This window comes from Heloderma suspectum, chromosome 1 (genome assembly GCF_057233095.1).
Source record: "Heloderma suspectum isolate Gila_16-S chromosome 1, 16-S_ref, whole genome shotgun sequence".
NCBI classification, from domain to species: Eukaryota; Metazoa; Chordata; class Lepidosauria; order Squamata; family Helodermatidae; genus Heloderma; species Heloderma suspectum.
In genome coordinates this window covers 414,222,131-414,244,915 of record NC_139458.1, presented here as the reverse complement: position 1 = coordinate 414,244,915, position 22,785 = coordinate 414,222,131, and the positions used below count along the sequence as shown (strand labels likewise).

General features: G+C 47.1%; 2 protein-coding genes and 1 long non-coding RNA gene across 13 annotated transcripts in view; 1 reads left to right on the top strand and 2 right to left on the bottom strand.

The window, feature by feature from the left end:
- The window catches only part of LOC146360179 (cullin-9-like), a 38,259-nt gene extending 36,142 nt beyond the window's left edge, over positions 1-2,117 (bottom strand). For all 6 annotated transcript variants that reach the window (XM_084829032.1, XM_084829031.1, XM_084829034.1 and 3 more), the window contains exon 1: positions 1,756-2,117. The gene's annotated coding sequence lies outside the window, so the exon portion shown is untranslated. The remainder of the gene's footprint in view (positions 1-1,755) is intronic.
- On the top strand, positions 1,161-5,404 carry LOC146360178 (uncharacterized). Its single transcript, XR_014786948.1, has 2 exons — positions 1,161-2,030; positions 2,706-5,404. It is a non-coding gene; the product is annotated as an uncharacterized LOC146360178 (long non-coding RNA).
- Positions 5,322-22,469, bottom strand: MRPL2 (mitochondrial ribosomal protein L2). Of its 6 annotated transcripts, none has more exons than XM_084829052.1 (8): positions 22,081-22,469; positions 19,759-19,850; positions 18,142-18,304; positions 14,354-14,495; positions 13,462-13,577; positions 12,081-12,191; positions 7,151-7,224; positions 5,322-6,363 (listed from the first exon to the last, which is right to left on the bottom strand). In XM_084829052.1, exons 1-8 carry the CDS (start codon positions 22,094-22,096, stop codon positions 6,151-6,153), a joined length of 927 nt encoding a protein of 308 aa, XP_084685178.1. In that variant the 5' UTR covers positions 22,097-22,469; the 3' UTR covers positions 5,322-6,150. The 6 variants fall into 6 exon arrangements, with proteins under 6 accessions (XP_084685178.1, XP_084685179.1, XP_084685183.1 ...); XM_084829053.1 differs by having other exon boundaries at positions 19,759-19,847; positions 22,081-22,464; XM_084829057.1 differs by lacking the exon at positions 22,081-22,469 and adding an exon at positions 21,615-21,976 and having other exon boundaries at positions 19,759-19,864.
- Positions 22,470-22,785: the final 316 nt, after the last annotated feature.

Here is a 22,785-nt window from a genome sequence, read left to right as displayed (position 1 = left end):
TCTTGATGTCTTAGAGAGCACAAATAAAAGGTATTACACTACTGTTGCTTTTGGAGTTTTTTCTAATGGACCAACAGGGATACCTACAATTTCTGCCTATTTTGGATAACTCCTGGTTTGGACCTATGAAACTGACAGGGCAAGTGGTTACAGAATTAATTATATAGTCAGCAGCTGGTTAAGAAGAGATTGTAAACAGCCAATTTTCAGTTCTGTATCTCAGCAGGAACTGAATTCCATCAGACCTTAAACTAGGAATCAGCCAAAAGCAACCCAAAGACCAAATCCAGACCCATGATGGGTACCACCTAGCCCTCAACTCGCCTACCTTCTTTCTTTCCTTCACAGATCTACTCTAGGGTAGTGGCTAAGAGCACAATCTATACCTGTCTTCTCAAAAGTAAACCCAACTGAGTTCAATGGGGAGTTCAACTCCCAGGGCGGTGGGTACAAGACTACAACTCAAAGCATGAGGTGTGAGGTGAGACAGTGTAGTGTGTGTGTGTATACTTACTATGACATATGGACTACTTATTTTTATTTAGTATATTTTTACCACTTTTCAGCCAAGAATGACTTCCAGGACAGCTTTCAATTAAAAAGCCCACAAAAGTACAGTTACAGTTGGACCGAATTCCAGAGGGGTAGCCATATTAGTCTGTTGCAGCAAAAAACCCAGGGTCCTGTGGCACCTTAAAGCCTAACAAATTTATTATGGCATATTATTGCATCTGATGAAATAAACTGCAGAAGCTTATGCCATAATAAATATGTTAGAAAGCAATCCTATGGTCCCTGGGAGAGCGTCTCAGGGACCACAGAACGGTTTGTAAAACCCCTCCGAGGTCTGAGGCAGTGCTCCGGCCTCAGAGGGGGAGTGGGGTGGAGAACTGACCCCAGACTCTTCCCCCCACAGCCAGCATGGAAAGAACCATGCCAGCTACCTCTCCAAGGCCTGGTCTTTGGAGAGAGGGGAAAGGAGGCAGGGAGAGGAGGAGACTGGAGAGACTGGAATATGAGTTATCCTGCCTGCTCCAACCTAAAAAGCCTGTCTAGTGAAATCTGCGGGATGGGAAGACAGGGCAACGAAGATCACCTCCATCAGTCCTCCCGCCTTGCATTGGATGATAGGACGCCTCAAGTACTGTTATTGCTTTCCCCATTTCTTTTTGGCACTTGTTTGAGACCAGGCTTGGGGCCCTCCAGATGTTTTGGACTACAACTCCCATCACTGCCCATGCTGGCTGGGGCTGATGGGAGTTGGAGTCCATCGACATCTGGAAGGCCGCATCTCCCCCAATCCTGTTTCAGACTGTTAAAACAGCTAGCCAACCTGGTGCCCTCCAGATATTTTGGACTACAATTTCCATCATCCCTCACCAATGGCTAAGCTGGCTAGGGATGATGGTGCTTGTAGGCCAAGGCACCTTGAGAACCACAAGTTGCCCACCCCTAGTATAAAAGGCCTTCAGGTATTATAAGGCTCCTTAGATAAGGCTCCGTAGCGCTACTACAAGCCAGCCTGGGCCTCTTCATAAAGGCCTCCTCGGCCAGCGCCCCCCCCCCTTAACGCCCGACAGAGCCCCGCCCACTGGGAAGGCAGGCGCGAGCCTAACAGGCAGCTGTCAGGGGCGGGGCCTAAAGGGGCGGGGCTTACGCGGAACTAAGGCAGGCGGCGGGCGCCCCGTTTCCAACACGGGGAGCTTCCGTCTCGTCGGAATGCGCAGAGCGGCGGCGCCCCAGGATTAGGCCTACCTTACTCGCGGCCCCAAGCCTCACAAAAACCCTCGGCAAGGTTTGCTGGCAACGTCCCTTATTCCGCGTTTTCTGCGCATGCTCCTTTCTCGCGTTTTCCCCACCCCTCTCTGGCGTAGGACGGGACCCCTCACGAGACAAATTTATAGCTTTCGCGAGAGCGGCTCCCGAAGTGCGGCCTGATTGGTTGCGGCATCGCCCTGTCCTCTCGGAACGGGTGGAGGGCGCTCTGCCTTCGAGACTTACAGCGCGATCCTATCCGCGTCCGCTTGGAAGTAAGTCCCGTTGGGCTCAGTGGGGCTTACTCCTAGGTAAACGGGCATAGAATTAAAACCTCGTTTCCTGGTTCCTGTTTTTGATGTAGCATTAAAAAAAAAAAATTATATAAATTAGTTTGTGTGGACAAAGATACGCATGTTTGTGTGAACATCAGTGTGAATGGACCTCACTCCCAGTTGGGAGTTGGAATCGAACACATGTGGAGGGTACCGGGTTGGGGAAGTCTGCATTTATGCAGAGAAAAAGCCCCACTGACCATGGCGGGACTTACTTTCGAGTAATCCTGTATACGACTCCACATACTACTTACTGAAAGATATATTTCCAAAATCTGGGGAGCAGACATTGTTGGTCCCAGGAGCCTCTACATCCCAAAATCGATTAATATCTAGCAGAGAACATAGTAGTGGAATCCTATACATGGCTGTTCAAAAGTTAAGTCCGGTTGAATGCCATAGAGCTTAATCCCAAGTAAACAGGGACAGGATTGCAGCCAATAAAGGTATTGCCCCACTGTAATTTTTAGATTAGTATTACACCGTAATCTGACTGCATTATGTGATAATACTTAAAAATGGCTGCAGTAGTGTGTTTCCTAACAGATGTTCAGCAGCTGCCAGTTAGTATTAAGGCCAATGAATTCCTAATGCAACATTTCTCAACCCTTACAGGTTGTTGTTGTTGTTCAGTCGTTCAGTCGTGTCCGACTCTTCGTGACCCCATGGACCATAGCACGCCAGGCCTTCCTGTCCTGCGTTCTCTCCCGGAGCGTGCTCAAGTTCATATTCATTGCATCGGTGATGCTATCTAGCCATCTCATCCTCTGCCATCCCCTTCTCCTTTTGCCTTCAGTCTTTCCCAGCATCAGGGTCTTTTCCAGGGAGTTTTCTCTTCGCATTAGGTGGCCAAAATATTGGAGCTTCAGCTTCAGTATCTGTCCTTCCAATGAGCACTCAGGGTTGATTTCCTTTAGGATGGACTGATTTGACCTCCTTGCAGTCCAGGGGACTCGTAAGAGTCTTCTCCAGCACCACAGTTCGAAAGCATCAATTCTTCGGCTCTCAGCCTTCCTTATAGTCCAGCTCTCACAGCCATACATTACTACTGGGAAAACCATAGCTTTGATTAGACGGACCTTTGTCGGCAAGGTGATGTCTCTGCTTCTTACTATGCTGTCTAGGTTGGCCATAGCTTTCCTCCCAAGGACCCCTTACTAAATTCATCTACCTTCAAGCCCAATCCAGAGCATCAACCGCTTGTTCAGCTGGCAGGGTGGCCAATCCATGTAGGCGAACTAGGCAGTCGCCCAGGGCGCCAAGTTAAGTGGGGCACCAAATTCAAGGGAAAAAATACATTTTTTAAAAAATGAAAGTTTCATGTCTCTTATCTCATAAACATTGGTTGTTGTTGTTGTTGCTGTCTAGGTTTGCCATAGCTTTCCTCCCAAGGAGCAAGCATCTTTTAATTTCATGGCTACAGTCACCGTCTGCGGTGATCTTGGAGCCCAAGAAAGTAAAATCTGTCACTGCTTCCATTTCTTCCCCTTCTATATGCCACGAAGTGAAAGGGCCAGATACCATGATCTTCATTTTTTTAATGTTGAGTTTCACATGGGTAGGCACCCACTCTTACGAGTCAGGAACTATGGAGAATGGAGGAGGAAGAATCTGCCTGGCAAGATCTTGCCCGTTCCTGGAACTTCCCATCTCATCCAAATCCTGCAGTAAAGACTGCATTGCCAGACCTCATTTGGCAGGGAGGCATATGCCACCTGACTTGGGATCAGTGCTTGCAATGTTGAGGGGGGGAGTAGGGGAGGCTTAACAAAATCAACAAGCTTGACCCGCATTTTTAACCAAATCATGCCCCCACAACCTTCTAAAATGAGTGACACAAGGGGAGGAAGGAGCCCTCTGCACCTCAATGATTCAAGCACTGCTCAGGGTCTTCTCCCACCCTGGAACTTTCACACCCTCCACCCACTGTAAGAGCCTCAAGTGACGATACTGCCTTCTCCAAAAACCTGACAGACGGTCACTGTGAGTCCTGTTTCACACACAGAAGAGCAGCCTGCTACAGACTGTCTTTCAAAGGCACAAGGTACGTGTACCTGAGATTCCAACGCAACTCAGTACACTGGATCATACTCATTCCCTTCAACATGTTGATCGGTTAGAACACTCCCACTTGTTGACATTAGTTCATTGTGGAGATGCCACCTCTGCTTAGTTCATAACATTTCAATTTCTATCCTTGTTGGAAGTACGTGTGCAGCAGGGCCAGCTCCAGATTCAAGGGCCTGGGTTCAATTGCCCTCTGGTGAGCCCTCTCCTTCAGCTTTGGTCCTAGTGGTCTTACCAGGTGGTGGCAGCAGACAACAGAATAGTGGCAGTAACAGGGCTGGCTGGCTGGGTCTAACCATCATTTTGATTTCCCACAAAGCCCCAGAGGAACATTACATTGGGGGCACTGTGGGTAATTACGATGCTGGCTAGACAAAACCACCCACTAGTGCTCAAGGTCCCAGATTGGGAAAAAAATTAAGGGGGACCCAGGGCAAACATCAGCAGTGGGATTCAAACAGTGATTCAAGGGTCAGAAGTGCCAATATTGGCCCTCATGTTCTATAGGTGTTAATTGCTCCTAATTCCTATCTTGCAAAATGAGAAATGTCAAGACTCAAGGATGCCTAGAAACCCAGTTTTCTGCTATGGAAATGCTACCCCATAGTCCAAGTTTCTTGGAAACCAACTGTGGTGAATATAGCATAGAGGTGGATGAGCTTGCTGAAATGTTGGGGCAGGAAGAGCTGCATCAGGAACAGAGGTTATCCATTGCCACAGCGCTAGGACTGGCCCACTAGCCAATTGGGAGGGGGCCAGAAAGGAGGCATCCTTATTTATATAAAACATATATACTATTAAACACTTAGGGCTGTATCCAATGGTGTCCATCCACCGGTGGAACAGACACAGCTGGCAGAATGGATTCCCCCACCCCACTACAGCTTCCAGCGCACCACCCCACACCAAAAAAAAAATCTGGTCCAGACGGTTGGGGACTCTCTGAAGCAGTTCTGTCAGAAGGGGAGGGGGAGGAGGAGAGGAAGGAGAAGTCCCATTGCCCAAGCGGAAATGTGTTCATGTGACGTTCAACGGAGCCCTTCTTCAAAATAGCGAGAATACATTTTCTTTGTAAAATCAGGTCAGCTTGTAACCTATTTAATGGGAAAAGAAAGTACAAGAAGCCGTAACGTAAGAGATCTTAGTTTTCTGAAATGGGCAACGTAAGAGGGAAAATCCATTTATTGCTTCAAGTCATTTACAAATACCTCCTTTTCTCTGTAGAAGCAAACAGGAGTCCAGTTGTGTCCTCCAAACTAAAAAGAATTAACACCTCGCGGTCACAATTAATACAGACAGATGCTCAGGAACCACACTGGAAGCATAGGGTCTGACTTTGAACTCTCCTGAAACTATAGCTAGACATCAGACTAAAGTAAACATTCATTAAGGGCACAATCCTATGCATGTTTAGATGGAAAAAAGTCCTACAACTCCCAGCTATGCTGGCTGGGGAATGCTGGGAGTAGTAGGACCTTCTTCTGTCTAAATCTGCATAGGATTCCACCCTAACAAACTGATTCTACAGAGCAGGGGTGAGCAATTTGTGGCCCTCCAGATTTTTTATTTTTTTAGCCTACAATTCCCATGATCCCTCACCATTGGCTATGCTGTCTAGGACTGATGGGAGTTGTAGGCCAAAAATATGCACAGCACATGTTGCCCATGCCTGCTATACAGAAAGAGGTGTGCCTAAGCATGCTGATCTAAATGGGTGTAGACGACTACATTTTTACAGAACCGGGATGGAAGTGTGTCAACCCCATACCAAAACAAGCTGTTCTCTCCTGTGGGATTTAGCTCTTGTACAAAGAACATTCCAGGATAACTTAGTTCAGTCTTCCACAAACTGGCATCCTCCACATGCATTAGACTACATCTCCCATAATCTCCCAGCCAGCTTGGGCAGCAAGGTTAGCTGTGTTTTCATGGAGCAAAGGGTACGCCTTTATTCAGGAAATCCTGGAGAGCCACCGTAGGAGGGGCCCAAACATCAGCCACGGGAAGATGGTGTTGGCAGGTTCACGTAGCTTTTCATGGGGGGGATGGGTCTGATCTTTCGTCCTGCCCACCCCCCTTTACGTTGCCACAGGCCACTACTGGGCCGCTTTCCTAACCACCGGTTCCGGCCAGCTTTCCCAATAATCCGCTTGTTGTGGTCGATATTGGAAACTCGTCCCACTGTACACATGCAAGTCTCCAGCACCTGCAAAAGTGAGGAAGGCCATGAAGCAGGGTATTCCGGACATTTTCACATGATTTTTTTAGAGGAACTTGGCAAAATTCCATCCTGTTTTCCCATGTCTTCAATAGCTTTTAACAATGACCCTTTTTACTTGCCATCTGCTATTTTTATCTGGGTTTTCCATCTGCATCTGAGTCCACTGTCTTTTTTTTGTAATCTAACATTTTTTTACCTGCTGCTGCTTTATTATTATTATTATTGGACTTCACCTGCTATTTTATTTTTATATTGTATTTTTATTACAAGCTGACTTCAAGCCATGTTGTGAAAAGCAGCTTATAAATATAACTATAAATATAAATAAGCAAATACCTCTATATGGCTCTTTCCATGACTAAGCACTGAAGTTCATTATAAAACAAGTCCATGCAAGACACAGAGCTCCCATTCCTTCCTAGTGGCTCCTTTCTTCTAGGTGCAGGTCACGACTCCAGGCAAAAACTCCCCACTAACAGTTTGGGTGTTGGGCATGGAGGGATGCACCCAGGAACCCAGGAAGCTGCCTTATGCTGAGTCAGACCCTTGGGTCCATCTAGCTCACTACAGTCTACACCTGGGGTGGGCAGAAAGCAGATCCCCAGATATTCTGGACTTCAACATCTAGATGGAGCCAGGTAGGGGAAGGCTGCCCGTACAGGCATGCCCCAAGTCAGTTACCAGGCACCATCTGCTGAGAGAGGCTTTGGCATCCCACCAAGGTTCCATAAATGGAACCAGCCAAGGTTCCATAAATGCCTGAAATGCTTACCTGCATTTGCCTCTTGGAGGGCAATTGTATTATGGCCGTTCCATTCACCTTCCTTAGTAATATGCCACAGGTGCCTGGAACAGCATGGAAAGACACAGCATCATCAGCAGGGTTGCAACATGCTTTGAATCAAGCAAGGGCCCAGTTCACACTTACTGGGAGCAGCGGGGAAGCTAATTCCCTGTGGCTCCCTTCCAACAGGTTCTCGTAGTCATTTGAATCCAGGAACATCTTAGTGCATTGCCTGGCCTGTGAAATGGGCCTATTCCCTGCTGCACCAACCACACGTTCCTGCCCGCCTTCTAGAATCCATCTCCTCCCCCTAGGGCAAAAATAACGAGTGCAACATTTTGTGGAAAGGATCGGCGCCATCACCTCTTGTGCAACATAACCTTAATGGGCTCATTTGGACCTTACTGCAGCCTCCTGGTTGGGCCGGTGCCCTCCAGATGTGTAGGCTTGCACCTCCCATCACCCCTAGCCAGCATGGCTATACTGGCTAGGAATGATGGGAGTCAAAGTCCACCACATCTGGAGGGCAGCAGGTTGGGGAAGGCTGCCTTGATACATTAAATGCTAAATTCACCATTGCAGTGCTTCCCAAGCCAAAGACAAATAGGAAGAATTTTGACCAGAGATGGTAGCAGAAGCAAACGCCAGGTGCTTGTGGTTCTCCTACCATTTCTTAAGGCAGGGGTGACGAACCCCTTTCAGCCCAAGGGCCAAGTTCAGTTTTGGAGAAGCTCCTGGGGGCCACATTCAAGTGGTGGGTGGGGGCCAAAGATAAAAGAGGCAGGGCCAAAATATCAAAAACATAAAAAGACCCCTGCTGGAGCAGACCAAGGTCCATCTAGTCCAGCATTCTGTTCACACAGTGACCAACCAGCTGCCCACAGGAAACCCACAAGCAGGACATGCGTGCAACAGTACCTTCCCACCCATGTTCCCCAGCAACTGGTGTACATAGGCTCACTGCTTCTGATATTGGAGGTAGCATACAGCCATCAGGACTAGTAGCCATTGATAGCCTTCTCCTCCATTAACTTGTCCAAACCCCTTTTAAAGCCATCCAAATTGGTGGCCATCACTACATCCTGTGGTAGCAAATTCCATAGTTTAACTATGCGCTGTGTGAAGGAGTCCTTCCTTTTATCTGTCCTGAATCTCCCACCAATCAGCTTCATGGGATGACCCCTGTTCTAGTATCTTGAGAGAGGGAGAAAAATGTCTCCCTATCCACATTCTCCACACCACGCATAATTTTGTAGACCTCTATCATGTCTCCCCTTACCTTCCTTTTTTCCAAGCTAAACAATCCCAGCTGTTGTAACTTTCTCTCACAGGAGAAAGAGTTTAGCTTAACGTTCTTACTGCTAGTAACTACGCCTTAGGAGAGGCATAACAACCTTTTAGAACATGGGGAAAAATTCTACAAAACCCAGGAAAACACCAAATTATCAGCAGTCGGGAAAGAGGCATGGCCATCTGGGGAAATCTGGAGGACTGGGCTGCGGACCCAGGAAAGTCAGATTTGGCCCATGGGCCTGAGGTTCAACACCCCTGTCCTATAGGGACCTAGCTCTATGTCTTAGTCCTCTGTGCAAATTTGGAAGGATATTGTAGAGCTGTAAAAGGTGTAGAAATGGGTAACTGAACTGATCAGGGAGCTGGAGCACCTCCCCTAACAAGGAAAGGCTACAACATTGCGGGGGTAGGGGGCTTCGTTTAGAAAAAAAAGATGAGTAGGGGTGGACAGGGTGGTAGTTTATTCAATTATGCATGGTGTGGAGAAAGGGGTAAATGTAAAAAATAATATTACAACTGGGGCTCATCCCATGAAGCTGAATGATGGGAGTTTCAGGGCAGACAAAAGGAAGCACTTCATCACACAGTACGTAGTTCCATTATGTAATTCACTGCCACAAGCTGTTGCCCTGGCCACCAACTTTGATGGCTTTATATCTACTCAGCACTGGTTAGGCTTCATCTGGAGTACTGTGCCCAGTTCTGGGCACCACACTTTAATAAGGATGCAGACAAGATGGAGAGGGTTCAGAGGAGGGCAACAAAGATGATCAGGGGACTGGAAACAAAGCCCTAGGAAGAGAGACTGAAAGAACTGGGCATGTTTAGCCTGGAGAAGAGAAGACTGAGGGGAGATAGGATTGTTGTTCAGTCGTTAAGTTGTGTCCGACTCTTCGTGACCCCATGGACCATAGCATATCAGGCCTTCCTGTCCTCTGCTCTCTCCCGGAGTGTGCTCAAGTTCATATTCATTGCATCGGTGATGCTATCTAGCCATCTCATCCTCTGCCGTCCCCTTCTCCTTTTGCCTTCAATCTTTCCCAGCATCAGTGACTTTTCCAGTGACTTTTCTCTTTGCATTTGGTGGCCAAAATATTTGAGTTTCAGCTTCAGTATCTGTCCTTCCAATGAGCAGTCAGGGTTGATTTCCTTTAGGATGGACTGATTTGACCTCCTTGCAGTCCAGGGGACTCGTAAGAGTCTTCTCCAGCACCACAGTTCAAAAGCATCGATTCTTCGGCGCTCAGCCTTCCTTATAGTCCAGCCCTCACAGCCATACCTTACTACTGGGAAAACCACAGCTTTGATTATGCGGACCTTTGTCGGCAAGGTGATGTCTCTGCTTCTTACTATGCTGTCTAGGTTTGCCATAGCTTTCCTCCCCAGGAGCAAGCGTCTTTTAATTTCATGGCTACAGTCACCGTCTGCGGTGATCTTGGAGCCCAAGAAAATAAAATCTGTCACTGCTTCCATTTCTTCCCCTTCTATATGCCAGGAAGTGATGGGGCCAGATGCCATGATCTTAGTTTTTGTAATGTTGAGTTTCAATCCAGCTTTTGCACTCTCCACTTTCACCCTCAACAAGAGGCTCTTTAGATCCTCTTCGCTTTCTGCCATTAGGGTGGTATCGTCTGTGTATCTGAGGTTGTTGATAATTCTCCCAGCAATCTTAATTCCGACCTGTGATTCATCCAACCCAGCGTTTCTCATGATGTACTCTGCATATAAGTTAAATAAGCAGGGCGACAATATGCAGCCTTGTCGTACTCCTTTCCCAATTTGGAACCAATCACTTGTTCCATGTCCGGTTCTTTCTGTTGCTTCTTGACCCTCGTACAGGTTTCTCAGGAGACAGGTAAGGTGGTCTGGTACTCCCATCTCTTTAAGAATTTGCCAGAGTTTGTTGTGATCCACACAATCAAAGGCTTTAGCGTAGTCAATGAAGCAGAAATAGACATTTTTCTGGAATTCTCTTGCTTTCTCCATGATCCAGCGAATGTTGGCGATTTGATCTCTAGTTCCTCTGCCTCTTCGGAACCCAGCTTGTACTTCTGGTAGTTCTCGGTTCACATACTGCTGAAGCCTAACTTGTAGGATTTTGAGCATCACCTGGCTGGCATGTGAAATGAGCGCAACTGTACGGTAGTTTGAACACTCTTTGGCATTGCCCTTCTTTGGAATTGGAATGTAAACTGATCTTTTCCAGTCTTGTGGCCACTGATGAGTGTTCCAAATTTGTTGGCATATTGAGTGCAGCACTTCAACAGCATCATCTTTTAGGATTTTAAATAGCTCAGCTGGAATACTGTCATCTCTGCTAGCTTTGTTGTTAGTAATGCTTCCTAAGGCCCACTTGACTTCACTCTCGAGGATGTCTGGCTCAAGTTCAGTGAGCGCACTATCATGGCTATCAGGGACATTCAGATCTTTCCTGTATAGTTCTTCTGTGTATTCTTTCCACCTCTTCTTAATCTCATCTGCTTCTGTTAGGTCCCTGCCTTCTTTGTCCTTTATCATGCCCGTCTTTGCACAAAATGTTCCCTTGGGAGCTCCGATTTTCTTGAAAAGACCTCTAGTCTTTCCCATTCTGTTGTTTTCCTCGATTTCTTTGCATTGTTCATTTAAGAAGGCCTTCTTGTCTCTCCTTGCTATTCTCTGGAACTCTGCATTCAGTTGGATATATCTTCCCCTTTCTCCCTTGCTTTTCGCTTCCCTTCTTTCCTCAGCTACTTGTAAAGCCTCCTCAGACAGCCACTTTGCTTTCTTGCATTTCTTTTTCTTTGGGATGGATTTAGTTGCTGCCTCCTGAACAATGTTACAGACCTCTGTCCATAGGAGATAGGATAGTGCTCTTCAAGTACTTGAAAGGTTGTCACAGAGAAGAAGGCCAGCATCTCTTCTCAATCATCCCAGAGTGCAGGACACGGAAGAATGGGCTCAAGTGACAGGGAGTCAGATTCCGGCTGAACATCAGGAAAAACTTCCTGACCGTTAGAGCAATACGACAACGGAACCAATTATTTTATGGTAAAATTTTATTGTTTTAAATTGTTTTATGGGGGCTGTACATCGCCCAGAGTGGCTGGGTGACCAGTCAGATGGGCGATTAATAAATTTAATAAATAAATAAATAAAAATAAAGAAATAAATTACCTAGGGAGGTAGTGGGCTATCCCACACTGGAGGCATTCAAGACGAGGCTGGACAGCCATCTGTCAGGGATGCTCTGACTTGGATTCCTGCACTGAGCCGGAGGTTGGACTCGATGGCCTTGTAGGCCCCTTCCAACCCTACTATTCTATGATAAGAGGACTAGACAAATTCATGGAGGATAAATCTTTCAATGGCTACTATTTACGATGGCTATTTGCCACCTCCAGGATCAGAGGCAGTATGCGTTGGAATACCAGTTGCTGGGGAACATGAGCAAGTGTGCCTCTTCCTTGGATAAAAATAACGGTCGCCAAGGCAGGTTACAATCAGCACTCTCCGCTTAAACATAAAAGGGTAAAAAGTGGAGGGCAATTCATTCCTTTCCTTGCAGTTTTAGTATGCAATCTATGCAATGTAAAAGTATGTGAACGGGCAACTACAGTGACCCTAGGAACTTCCATCTGATGCCGACCTGCTGCTCGGATATACTGCGCTCCTTTCCCAGGATGGCTCTCCAAGTTGTTTATTAGGGTCCCTATCGGTAGAGCTCCAACAGCATACGCATCTCCCTCCTTAGCCAAGACTGAAAGACAAAACCCCCACCACCATGTTAACACCCAAAGCAGCAACAGCACAGAAACATCAAGCAGAACTAACAGCCAAGACAACATACAGATTGTGAGGGGAAAGTCTGCTATGGGGACATGGTCTGCCCATTTTTTAGCAGATGTACAAATGCCAAAAAGGTCTTGCACAACCTTGGAGCCACCACTGAAAAGGTCCTGTCTCAGATACCCACCCATCTAATCTCACAAAAGGGCGGGAGCAAAAGCAGAGCTCCAGCTGCCAATCTTAATTGGCAGGCAGACTCACATGGAAGGAGACAGCCTCTGAAGTAACCTGATCCCAAACCGTTTTGCGCTTTGACGGCTAAAACTAGCACTTTAAATCGAGCCTTGCAATGAGTAAGTAGACGATGCAAATGGTGTAAGATCAGAATAATATGCTCCAGTCCTTGGAAGCATGATTGGGTGGCCCTTGTGGCAATCATGAAGCCACTCCTACCCACCCAAAGAATGTAAAGCCTGACTGGCTATTGGGGGCAGTGGAGGAACTGAATAAACACTCGCATGAATAATGCTAGAGAAAGTAGTTTAAAATAAGCCTGCTCAAAGCATGGGAAGTGGGGAATGCAACATCCATGCTAGAGTCAGAGCAGGTACATGTGCTGCTTGTACTGTATTTTACTATGTTTATAATTTTAGTGTTATGATTTTAATGGTGTTAATAGTGGTACTCTTTTATATGCATTGTTAGATGCCCTGAGCAGGATATAAATCAAACTAACTGATGATGATAGTAATAATAATGATGCCAACAATGAGGAGGAGGAGGAGTCAAGCAGCAGGCCAAGGCAAGGGGCTCTAGGCATACTCTGTTTCAGGCTCAGATGGACTATCCATCAGTCACTGCTATCTCTGCTTGGGCCGGCATTGAGCAGGGTCAGTGGACTAAAAGGCCTGAGGCTCAGCTTCTCCCCACTGAAGGTGCCTTCTCTGGTCAGTATCCTCGAGCCTCAGAAAAAGAGGGTGAGGGTAAAGTTGTCCTCAGGAGCCTTCTCCTACTGACCTTTCAAGGGGGCTCCCGTGGGGCTCAGGAGTTTAACACTGAGCACAATGCCAAGAGCCTGTCTCCAGTCCAGTGTCTCCCCAAGAGGAAATGTCCTTTGCTCTTAGCTCAGGGATGCCATATTGAAATTGTGACCACCTTTGCAACATCTCAGAGGAAATTGGGGGTGGGGATTCCACTCTGAATCAGTCCAGTCCCCCCTCAGTGGCAGGCAAGGCACTTACCTGCCATCCTGCCTATTTGTCCTGAGGTTTTGATGATGTCGCCTTCCTCCATGTTTTCTGTAGCAATGATCCAGCGTTTCCGCTTCCCTCCAGCCACCAGGGCTATGTCAGCTGATCTGCCATGGACAAGAAGAGAAACCAATAAGGGACAGTCAGTTAAGGGCACCAGCCTCCCTCCCAACGGTCAAAGAGAGAAACAGGCCATACAAGTGGCACTCTGCAACAAAATGTTGCAGTGTGGAGTTTCCATTACTCCATTCCATCCCACCTAAGGCTATCAGCATTCCATGCCAATGGAGCAGACTCAGTAATCCCTGGGCATGGGGGGGGGGGGGAATGTGCGTGTGTATGGGGTGGATACACTGGTGCCCAGTCCCAACTACATTAAAATCTTGAGACTTATGCACTGATTTCTGTGGACAGCTCTCACTTCATACCTGGGGACATTTAAAATTAGCTCCTCAGTGTGACCCAGGAAATGACCTGTCCAGACAACGAGAGGATGCTCGCCACCTTTTTTATATCTATGTGTCTCTTCCTCCATCCTCCTTTTCCATTCAGTCCATCCCATTTCCCATCCTATCTAGTTTTCCAGGTGGGCGGGGAGTTCCCTCTCAGGAGCAGGTCAGCATCCTATGGGCACCAAGCACATCCCATCCTCACTGGGCTGTTTTTGCAGTGGGGGGGTCCCCCCTCCCTGGGGTTTGTTTTTCCTAAAGAGTTTTTGTACTTCTGCAAACGTTGGGATTACCCTGACTCTGCTGTGATTTCCCTCTTGTGCATGATGGTTGTCATTTTGGCTACATAAGCAACAGCATTCAGATAATTAAGTTGGAATTCAAATACCAGTGGTTCTTCAGGCTGCCCAAAATAAAATTTGGCTGCCACTCACCTGCATGGATCATATCGGATCTCAATCACTTTCTCCTCAAAGGGGCTGGACTCTGCTCCGTCTTGGTTGTTCAGTCTTTGGAAATCAATCATGCGGTAATTTTGCTTATGTCCTCCTCCAATTCCATGGACACGGATACGACCTTGTGGTGGACACAGAACTTATGAATTGTTTTATATTACATTTGACATTCTAGAGTCCAGTGAATGACAAACATTAAAATTCCACAAGGTTTCCTGTCGGCCATCCTACTTCTATGAAAACTGACAGAAATTAGGCTGGCTAAAAGTAAAACCTGAAACAAGAATAAAAGTTTTCCAGGTTTCAAAAGCAAACTTCTAGCCCTCATGGTTGTTGAAATAAATGTGTGTTTGGAGGGGGGGGGGAAGAAACACTTAAGGATTAGGGAAAAAAACAAAAAAGAAGCCTAAATTGCTATTTATATTTACTTAGGAACAATTGATATTTATCAAACACCCATCATTTAAACCGATTGGTTCAAAATTGGGAAAGGAGTACGACAAGGCTGCATATTGTCACCCTGCTTATTTAACTTATATGCAGAGTACATCATGAGAAATGCCGGGTTGGATGAATCAGAGGTCAGAATTAAGATTGCTGGGAGAATTATCACCAACCTCCGATATGCAGACGATACCACCCTAATGGCAGAAAGCGAAGAGGATCTCAAGAGCCTCTTGTTGAGGGTGAAAGAGGAGAGTGCAAAAGCTGGTTTGAAACTCAACATTAAAAAAACTTGGTTCTAAGGGAAGCAAAAGCCGAGTGTACTCAAACGCGTACCCTGGATTTTAGGAAAGCTGATTTTAATAAACTCAGAACAATGATCAGTAAGGTCCCATGGCAAGCAATGCTAGCGAGAAAAGGAGTCCAAGATGGGTGGGAACTTTTAAAAAAGGAAATTCTCAAGGCACAATCACAAACAATTCCAACAAGAAGAAAAGGTGGAAGACAACAGAAGAAGCCAATGTGGCTTCACAAAAAGCTTAGGGATGACCTGAAAACAAAAAAGGACACATATAGGAAGTGGAAAGAAGGCCAAGTAACAAAGGAAGAGTACAGGCAGGTAGCACAGAATGGCAGGGATGGCGTCAGGAAGGCTAAAGCGGAGAACGAGGTGAGGTTAGCGAGGGATGCTAAAAACAACAAAAAGGCTTTCTTCAGCTACGTGCATAGTAAAAGGCAGAGGAAAGAAATGGTTGTTCAGCTATTAAATAAGGATGGCAAAATAACAGAGGACAAAGAAAAGGCAGAGGTGCTCAATTCCTACTTTGGCTCAGTCTTCTCCCAAAAGAGGGTCTATGACCCCCCTGGCAAAGGCGAAGTACAGTCTGAAGGGGCAGGATTGCAGCTTGAGATCGACAGGCATATGGTCAAGGAACACCTCATTACTTTGAATGAGTTCAAATCTCCAGGGCCAGATGAACTGCATCCTAGAGTCATAAAGGAACTGGCAGAAGAACTCTCAGAACCGCTGTCTATTCTCTTTGAGAAATCATGGAGGACGGGGGAAGTGCCAGATGACTGGAGGAGGGCTAACGTTGTCCCTATCTTCAAAAAGGGTAAAAAGGAGGAACCTGGGAACTACAGACCAGTCAGTCTGACATCAGTCCCTGGGAAAATTCTGGAGCAGATCATAAAGCAATCCATCTGGAAGCACCTTGACAACAATGCCGTGATTACTCGAAGCCAACATGGATTTGTCAAAAACAAGTCCTGCCAGACAAATCTGATCTCATTTTTTGATCAAGTCACCTCCCTTGTAGACCGTGGGAATGCTGTAGACATCATATACCTCGACTTCAGCAAAGCTTTCGACAAAGTGCCCCATGATATCCTGATGAGCAAACTAGCTCGAAGTGGGCTAGATGAAACAACGATCATGTGGATCCACAGTTGGCTACAGAATCGGACTCAAAGAGTGCTTATCAATGGGACCTTCTCAAGCTGGGGAGAGGTAACGAGTGGGGTACCGCAGGGCTCAGTCCTGGGCCCAGTGCTCTTCAATATTTTTATTAATGACTTGGAGGAGGAGGTGCAGGGAATGCTGATCAAATGTGCAGATGACACAAAATTGGGAGGGATAGCTAATACTTTGGAAGACAGAAACAAAATTCAAAGTGATCTGGATAGACTGGAGTGCTGGGCAGAAAACAACAGAATGAAATTTAATAGGGACAAATGCCAAGTTCTGCACCTAGGAAAAAGAAACCAAATGCACAGTTACAAGATGGGGGATACGTGGCTCAACCACACTACGAGCGAGAAGGATCTTGGAATTGTCGTCGATCACAAGCTGAATATGAGCCAACAATGTGATGTGGCTGCAAAAAAGGCAAATGCTATTTTGGGCTGCATTCATAGAAGCATCGCTTCCAAATCCCGGGAAGTACTAGTTCCCCTCTACTCAGCACTGGTTAGGCCTCATCTGGAGTACTGTGTCCAGTTCTGGGCACCCCACTTTAAGAAGGATGCAGACAAGCTGGAGAGGGTTCAAAGGAGGGCAACAAAGATGATCAGGGGACTGGAAACAAAGCCCTATGAAGAGAGACTGAAAGAACTGGGCATGTTTAGCCTTGAGAAGAGAAGACTGAGGGGAGATATGATAGCACTCTTCAAGTACTTGAAAGGTTGTCACAGAGAAGAAGGCCAGGATCTCTTCTTGATCATCCCAGAGTGCAGGACACGGAATAATGGGCTCAAGTTACAGGAAGCCAGATTCCGGCTGAACATCAGGAAAAACTTCCTGAGTGTCAGAGCAATACGGCAATGGAACCAATTACCTGGGGAGGTGGTGGGCTCTCCCACACTGGAGGCCTTTAAGACGAGGCTGGACAGCCATTTGTCAGGGATGCTCTGACTTGGATTCCTGCATTGAGCAGGGGGTTGGACTCGATGGCCTTGTAGGCCCCTTCCAACCCTACTATTCTATGATTCTATGAAAACGAAGATCATGGCATCTGGCCCCATCACTTCCTGGCATATAGAAGGGGAAGAAATGGAAGCAGTGACAGATTTTACTTTCTTGGGCTCCAAGATCACCGCAGACGGTGACTGTAGCCATGAAATTAAAAGACGCTTGCTCCTGGGGAGGAAAGCTATGGCCAACCTAGACAGCATAGTAAGAAGCAGAGACATCACCTTGCCGACAAAGGTCCGTCTAATCAAAGCTATGGTTTTCCCAGTAGTAATGTATGGTTGTGAGAGCTGGACTATAAGGAAGGCTGAGCGCCGAAGAATTGATGCTTTCGAACTGTGGTGCTGGAGAAGACTCTTACGAGTCCCCTGGACTGCAAGGAGGTCAAATCAGTCCATCCTAAAGGAAATCAACCCTGAGTGCTCATTGGAAGGACAGATAATGAAGCTGAAGCTCCAATATTTTGGCCACCTAATGCGAAGAGAAAACTCCCTGGAAAAGACCCTGATGCTGGGAAAGACTGAAGGCAAAAGGAGAAGGGGACGGCAGAGGATGAGATGGCTAGATAGCATCACGGATGCAATGAATATGAACTTGAGCACGCTCCGGGAGAGAGCGCAGGACAGGAAGGCCTGGCGTGCTATGGTCCATGGGGTCACGAAGAGTCGGACACGACTGAACGACTGAACAACAACAACAACAACATCATTTAAAAATCATCACGTTAGTATTTTGAATGGCTGACTCAAGTTTTTCTTATTTGAGGCTATGAATCCCAAAATAAAAATATAATTAGGAGAGAGATCCTGGACAGGCTGTTGGGAATGGGGTGGGCCGCAGCTCAAAAACATACCGGTGTGATCTCGGCCTCCTGTCTTTTTCATGGGAATGGGCTTGACTGTGTACTTCATCCTGCTTTTCCACAATGGACTGCGGGTCCACGGAACAGCAGCACTGAATTCACGGTATGCACAGAGATGGCCAGCAAGGCAAATGGGCTTGGGAGATGCAGGTATCTAGGAAAAGCAGAAAGCAAACCGCAGACATTACTGAAATGAAATTTCTGTCCTAATTTCTAAGATCAGGCTGTCTATTATGTTTTAGAGATGTGGCCTTGAAATGCAATGACAAGCTTACTGACAGAGACCTGCAAAAATTCTTCTGTTGTGAAAGACAGTGGTGCAACTAGGGGTGGACCCTCTGGCCAAGGTCTAGGGTCCTGCAGCCCAGGGACCCCTCAAATGACCCATCAGCCCGTGGGGTGCCATGGGCATGCCAGGGCCCACTAGGGCTGACACTGGTCACCACCAAATCCTTTTATCTTATTTTGAAAAATATTCTATTTTCAAGGGGCCATCAATCATCCTGCAGGGCTTGAGAGGGTGGAGAGCAAACAGGGGTGTTTGTGTCATATGTGTATAATTACATGTGACGTGTTTTGCCTGCTTTGAGCGTGTGGTGTGTATTTTGTATGGGCTTTTTTGGTGTGGTTGTATGGCATTGGTGGATGTTTGCCTCTGTGTTTTATGTTTCTCTGAGCATCACCAATTTGCCTTCTGTGAAATGGGTATTTTATTGTGCTTTGTGGGAGCAAATATGTGATTTAGCATTTGGGGCTGAGACCATACTTCTGCCTTGCACTCAGTTTCTTGATGAGGTTACTTGTCCCTAAGCCTCATCAGTTTGCCTCATGTAAAATGGGTATGGGAGCAGAAAACTGTGGGTTCAAAAGAACAGTCTTATCTTTTGGAGCCCAGAGCCCATCTCTGCCTTGCATTTAGGTTCTTGGCCAAGTTACATTTCCTTTAGTTTGCCTTGTGGGAAATGAGTGTTTTGTGAATGGGCAAGCTCTGCTCCCATCATGACAGCCATTTTATAAGGGCCCGTGACACTCTCTCAAAATTCCAAATGAACCCACTAAACTAAAAAGGATAGGGAACCCTGGCCTAGCTAGTACAGCATCCACAGTGGACAACCAAATGTCGATGGGAAGGGTACAAGCAACTCATGAAGTCTACAGCCCCCTCCTGCAGTTGTTCCCCAGCAACTGGCATTCAGAGGCCTGCTGCCTCTGATCCTGGAGGTAGCATAGAGCCATCATGACCAGTAGACATAGCCACCCTGGGTAGTACCATTTATTTATTTATTTATTGCATTTAAATCCTGCCTTTTTTCCTTTTGCAAGGAACCCAAGGCGGCTTACACGGTTCTCCTCCTATTTTATCCTCACAACAACCCTGTGAGGTAGGCTGGGCTGTGAGTCTGTGACTGTCCCAAAGTCACCCAGTGAGCTTCCATGGTCGAGTGGCGACTAGAACCCGGATCTCCCAGCCCAACACTCTCACCACTACAGCATGCTGGCTTTTCATTGGCACTAGAAAGCTGGGACACGAATCTCCAATAAATAAACAGCCTCATCCTCCATGAATGTGTATAATCGCTTTGGCCAGAAAGGATGAGTTTGTCATACCTGTGAGAGGCAAGGACCTGAAGACAGCAGCAGGGACCCAAAGGTCCGGATCAAGTTTGATACAGCCATTACCCAGTAATATTTGCTCCCTGCTGCAGAGAGGAGAAAAGGGAGATCATGACCAGTTTATAGATTAGGTCACATGAGGGAAGGGGTGCAGTAAAAGGCATCAAAACAGACAGCAAGTGTAGCTAGGGATTAATTACTACCCACTAAGGGAATTAATCAAAGCTGCTAACCTCTTGCACAGGGGGCAATTTGAATAAAATGAGTATTCATTATTTTATTTATTTGTTGCATTTTTATCCCACCATTTCTCCAAGGAGCTCCTGGTGGGTTACTTAAGGACCATTCATGGGGGTTATTTCATGTTATCCTCACAAGAAACTTTCAAGAGATGCTAGGGTGAGAGATGGTAATTGGCCCAAGTGAGCATCATAGTTGAAGGGGAATTTGAATCCAGCCCTCCTGGGTCCTAGTTGACACTGGCTGGGGGTGATGAGAGTGCAGCCCAACATATCTGGAGGGCACCAGGTTAGATAAGGCTGCTGTGCCCACCACACCACCAAGAGAAAGAAAGAGAATTCAGGAGGGATTTGGGGGAAAGCCATCTCATTCCATCTTACTCCCAGAGTTAGTACAAGCACAGTTCTCACTTTTCTAGAGGACAATTTGTGAGGGCTCTATACGGAAAGTGCTTCAGTGTACAAATTAGCACAAAACAATTATAGTGATAACCTATAATGCATGAACTTACTTTGAGTCACTGGGCAGTCTCTTGCTCTGGGGGGCGGGGGAGGCAGTGGAAATGACTAAACATGCATAGGGCACAATCCTATCCATGTTTAGACAGAAAAAAGTCCTAAACATGCACCCATAGAGACTTGCTCCTCACACAAACTTATCTGGGAGTAAGCTCCATTGAATTCAATTAGACTTTCTTCTAAGTAAATATGTATAGGGTTGCACTGTTAGCTGAGATAGAGGGCTGCTTTCCAGATGTTTTGGCCTATAATTCCCATAATCCCTGACCATTGGCCATGCTGGCTGGGCCTCACAGGTGTTGTATGGAATACTGCAGGAGCAGCAACACCCCTGTCAGGGGAGAGGGAGGAAGCATCTGAAATGTTTAGCATTTCACCCTCTGCTTCTGTCAGGTTGTTGTGGCACTGCCAGATCTGCCTTCCTGCCTCGCTGGGCCAGATCACCATGCTGGCTGGGGATTATGGGAGTTACAGTCCCCCACATCTGGAGGACACCAGGTTGGGGAAGGCTGTGTCAGATATTTACAGGGGGAAAATCTATGGGGTGTTGCAAGGCATTATTCCATCCCCCACCATTAACAGAGCAGAATATGGGAGTGTTGCAAGATATTATCTCTCCTGCTCTAGCTGGCAGGTGAATAACAGCACCACTTATGCAGAACACAATCCTAAACTTACTCAGAAGTAACTTTCACTGTGACCAATGGGGCTTACTCCCAGGTAACTGGGTACAGGATAACAGCTTCAATGACAAGGAACACATTTAGGTTGCGATCCGATGCCCACTTACTTGGGAATAAGTCTCGCTGAACTCAATGGGGCTTACCTCTGAGTAGACATGCATAGGATCGCGCTGTTGGACCCCTAATCTAACACAGCGAGCATTACTTCCAAGAAATCATGCACAAGGGGATTGCAGCTTGAGGGTTTTGCAGAGAAGTCGCTCTCCAGCTACAGGGATCAGACGGAGTATCCCAGAAACAATATCCTCCCGGGATAGAAATATATATTTTTGGCTGTCCCTGTCGACATGCCCGACGAAAGAAGGATACTTCCCTCCGCAGTCACCCTTCCACTCACCCTAAGTTAGGCCCCACGCCGCTTATTTCTTCATCCTCTTCGGCCTTCCTAAATCTACCGAGCATGCGCGGCTACATACACACACAGCTCTGGGAGGAGCGTGGGAAGAAGCGGCGCGTTACATTTACAGGCCCAGTTTGGGTATGGAATCCAGAGGTGCGGGTGGGCTTCCTGCTCGAGGGCTCAACCTTTCCCAACCTCGGGTCCTCAGATGGCGCCGGACTACAGTTCCCATCATCCCCACCCCGCACGGTCGATACTCAGGGGTGATAGGAGTTGTAGCCCGACGGCACCTGGGGACCCAAGATTGGGAAGGGCTGATTAAGGGCGCAATCCTGCGTATGTTTAGACAGAAAAAAGGCCTACAACTTCCAGCATTCCCCAGTCAGCCATGGGGAATATTTAGCCCTCCTGCGGGCAAGACTCGCAGACCCTAGAAACCCGATTAAAAACCGAGTGGTTTGTCTCGCTTCTTAACCTTGCATTAACTTCATACAGAGGACTTGCAGCTTAATCCTTTGGCGGTCAACTGGGAAGGAAGTTCTATTGAGTTCAGTGGGGCCTCCTCCCACGTAAGTGCAGCATTGGGCTTCCAGCTTTTTCTTCCTGTCTTCCCAGCTGAGACCCTGTGCCTTCAAAGGTGCCTAACAGACAGGCAGAAGTTTAGCGGGTGAAACGTTCCCCATCTCCGTGTCGGGGAAACACTCATCTGTTACATGTCTACGTCCGAAAGGCATGGGAGCCGTGTAAGTGTTGTGTGTGTGAGTGAGTGAGAGAGAAGCTGGGAACTCGACGCAGATTTTCAGAATGACTGACAAAGCACAGGCATTGGGGGACAGATCATTTGCCTTCCTCGACGTAGGGCGCAATCCTACGCATGCTTAGACACAGAAGAGGCCTGCAACTGGGGCATGCTGGGAGTTGTAGGCCTTTTCTGTGTCTAAACAGGATATAGGACTGCGCCCTTAGGATACGGTTTTGCATCTGCCTTGGGTAAATGAGCGAAGTCAATTGGGACGTGGCTACTTGGGGGTAAGCAGCAGAGCCTCTTCCCAGCGAAGCGCACGTCTGAACGCAAGACACGGGGCCAGCTCCCCTTTTCCTCCTAGACCAGCCCCCCCAAGCTGGCACCCCCCAGATGTGCTGAAATACATATCCCAACATCCCCAGCCACTATGGCCGT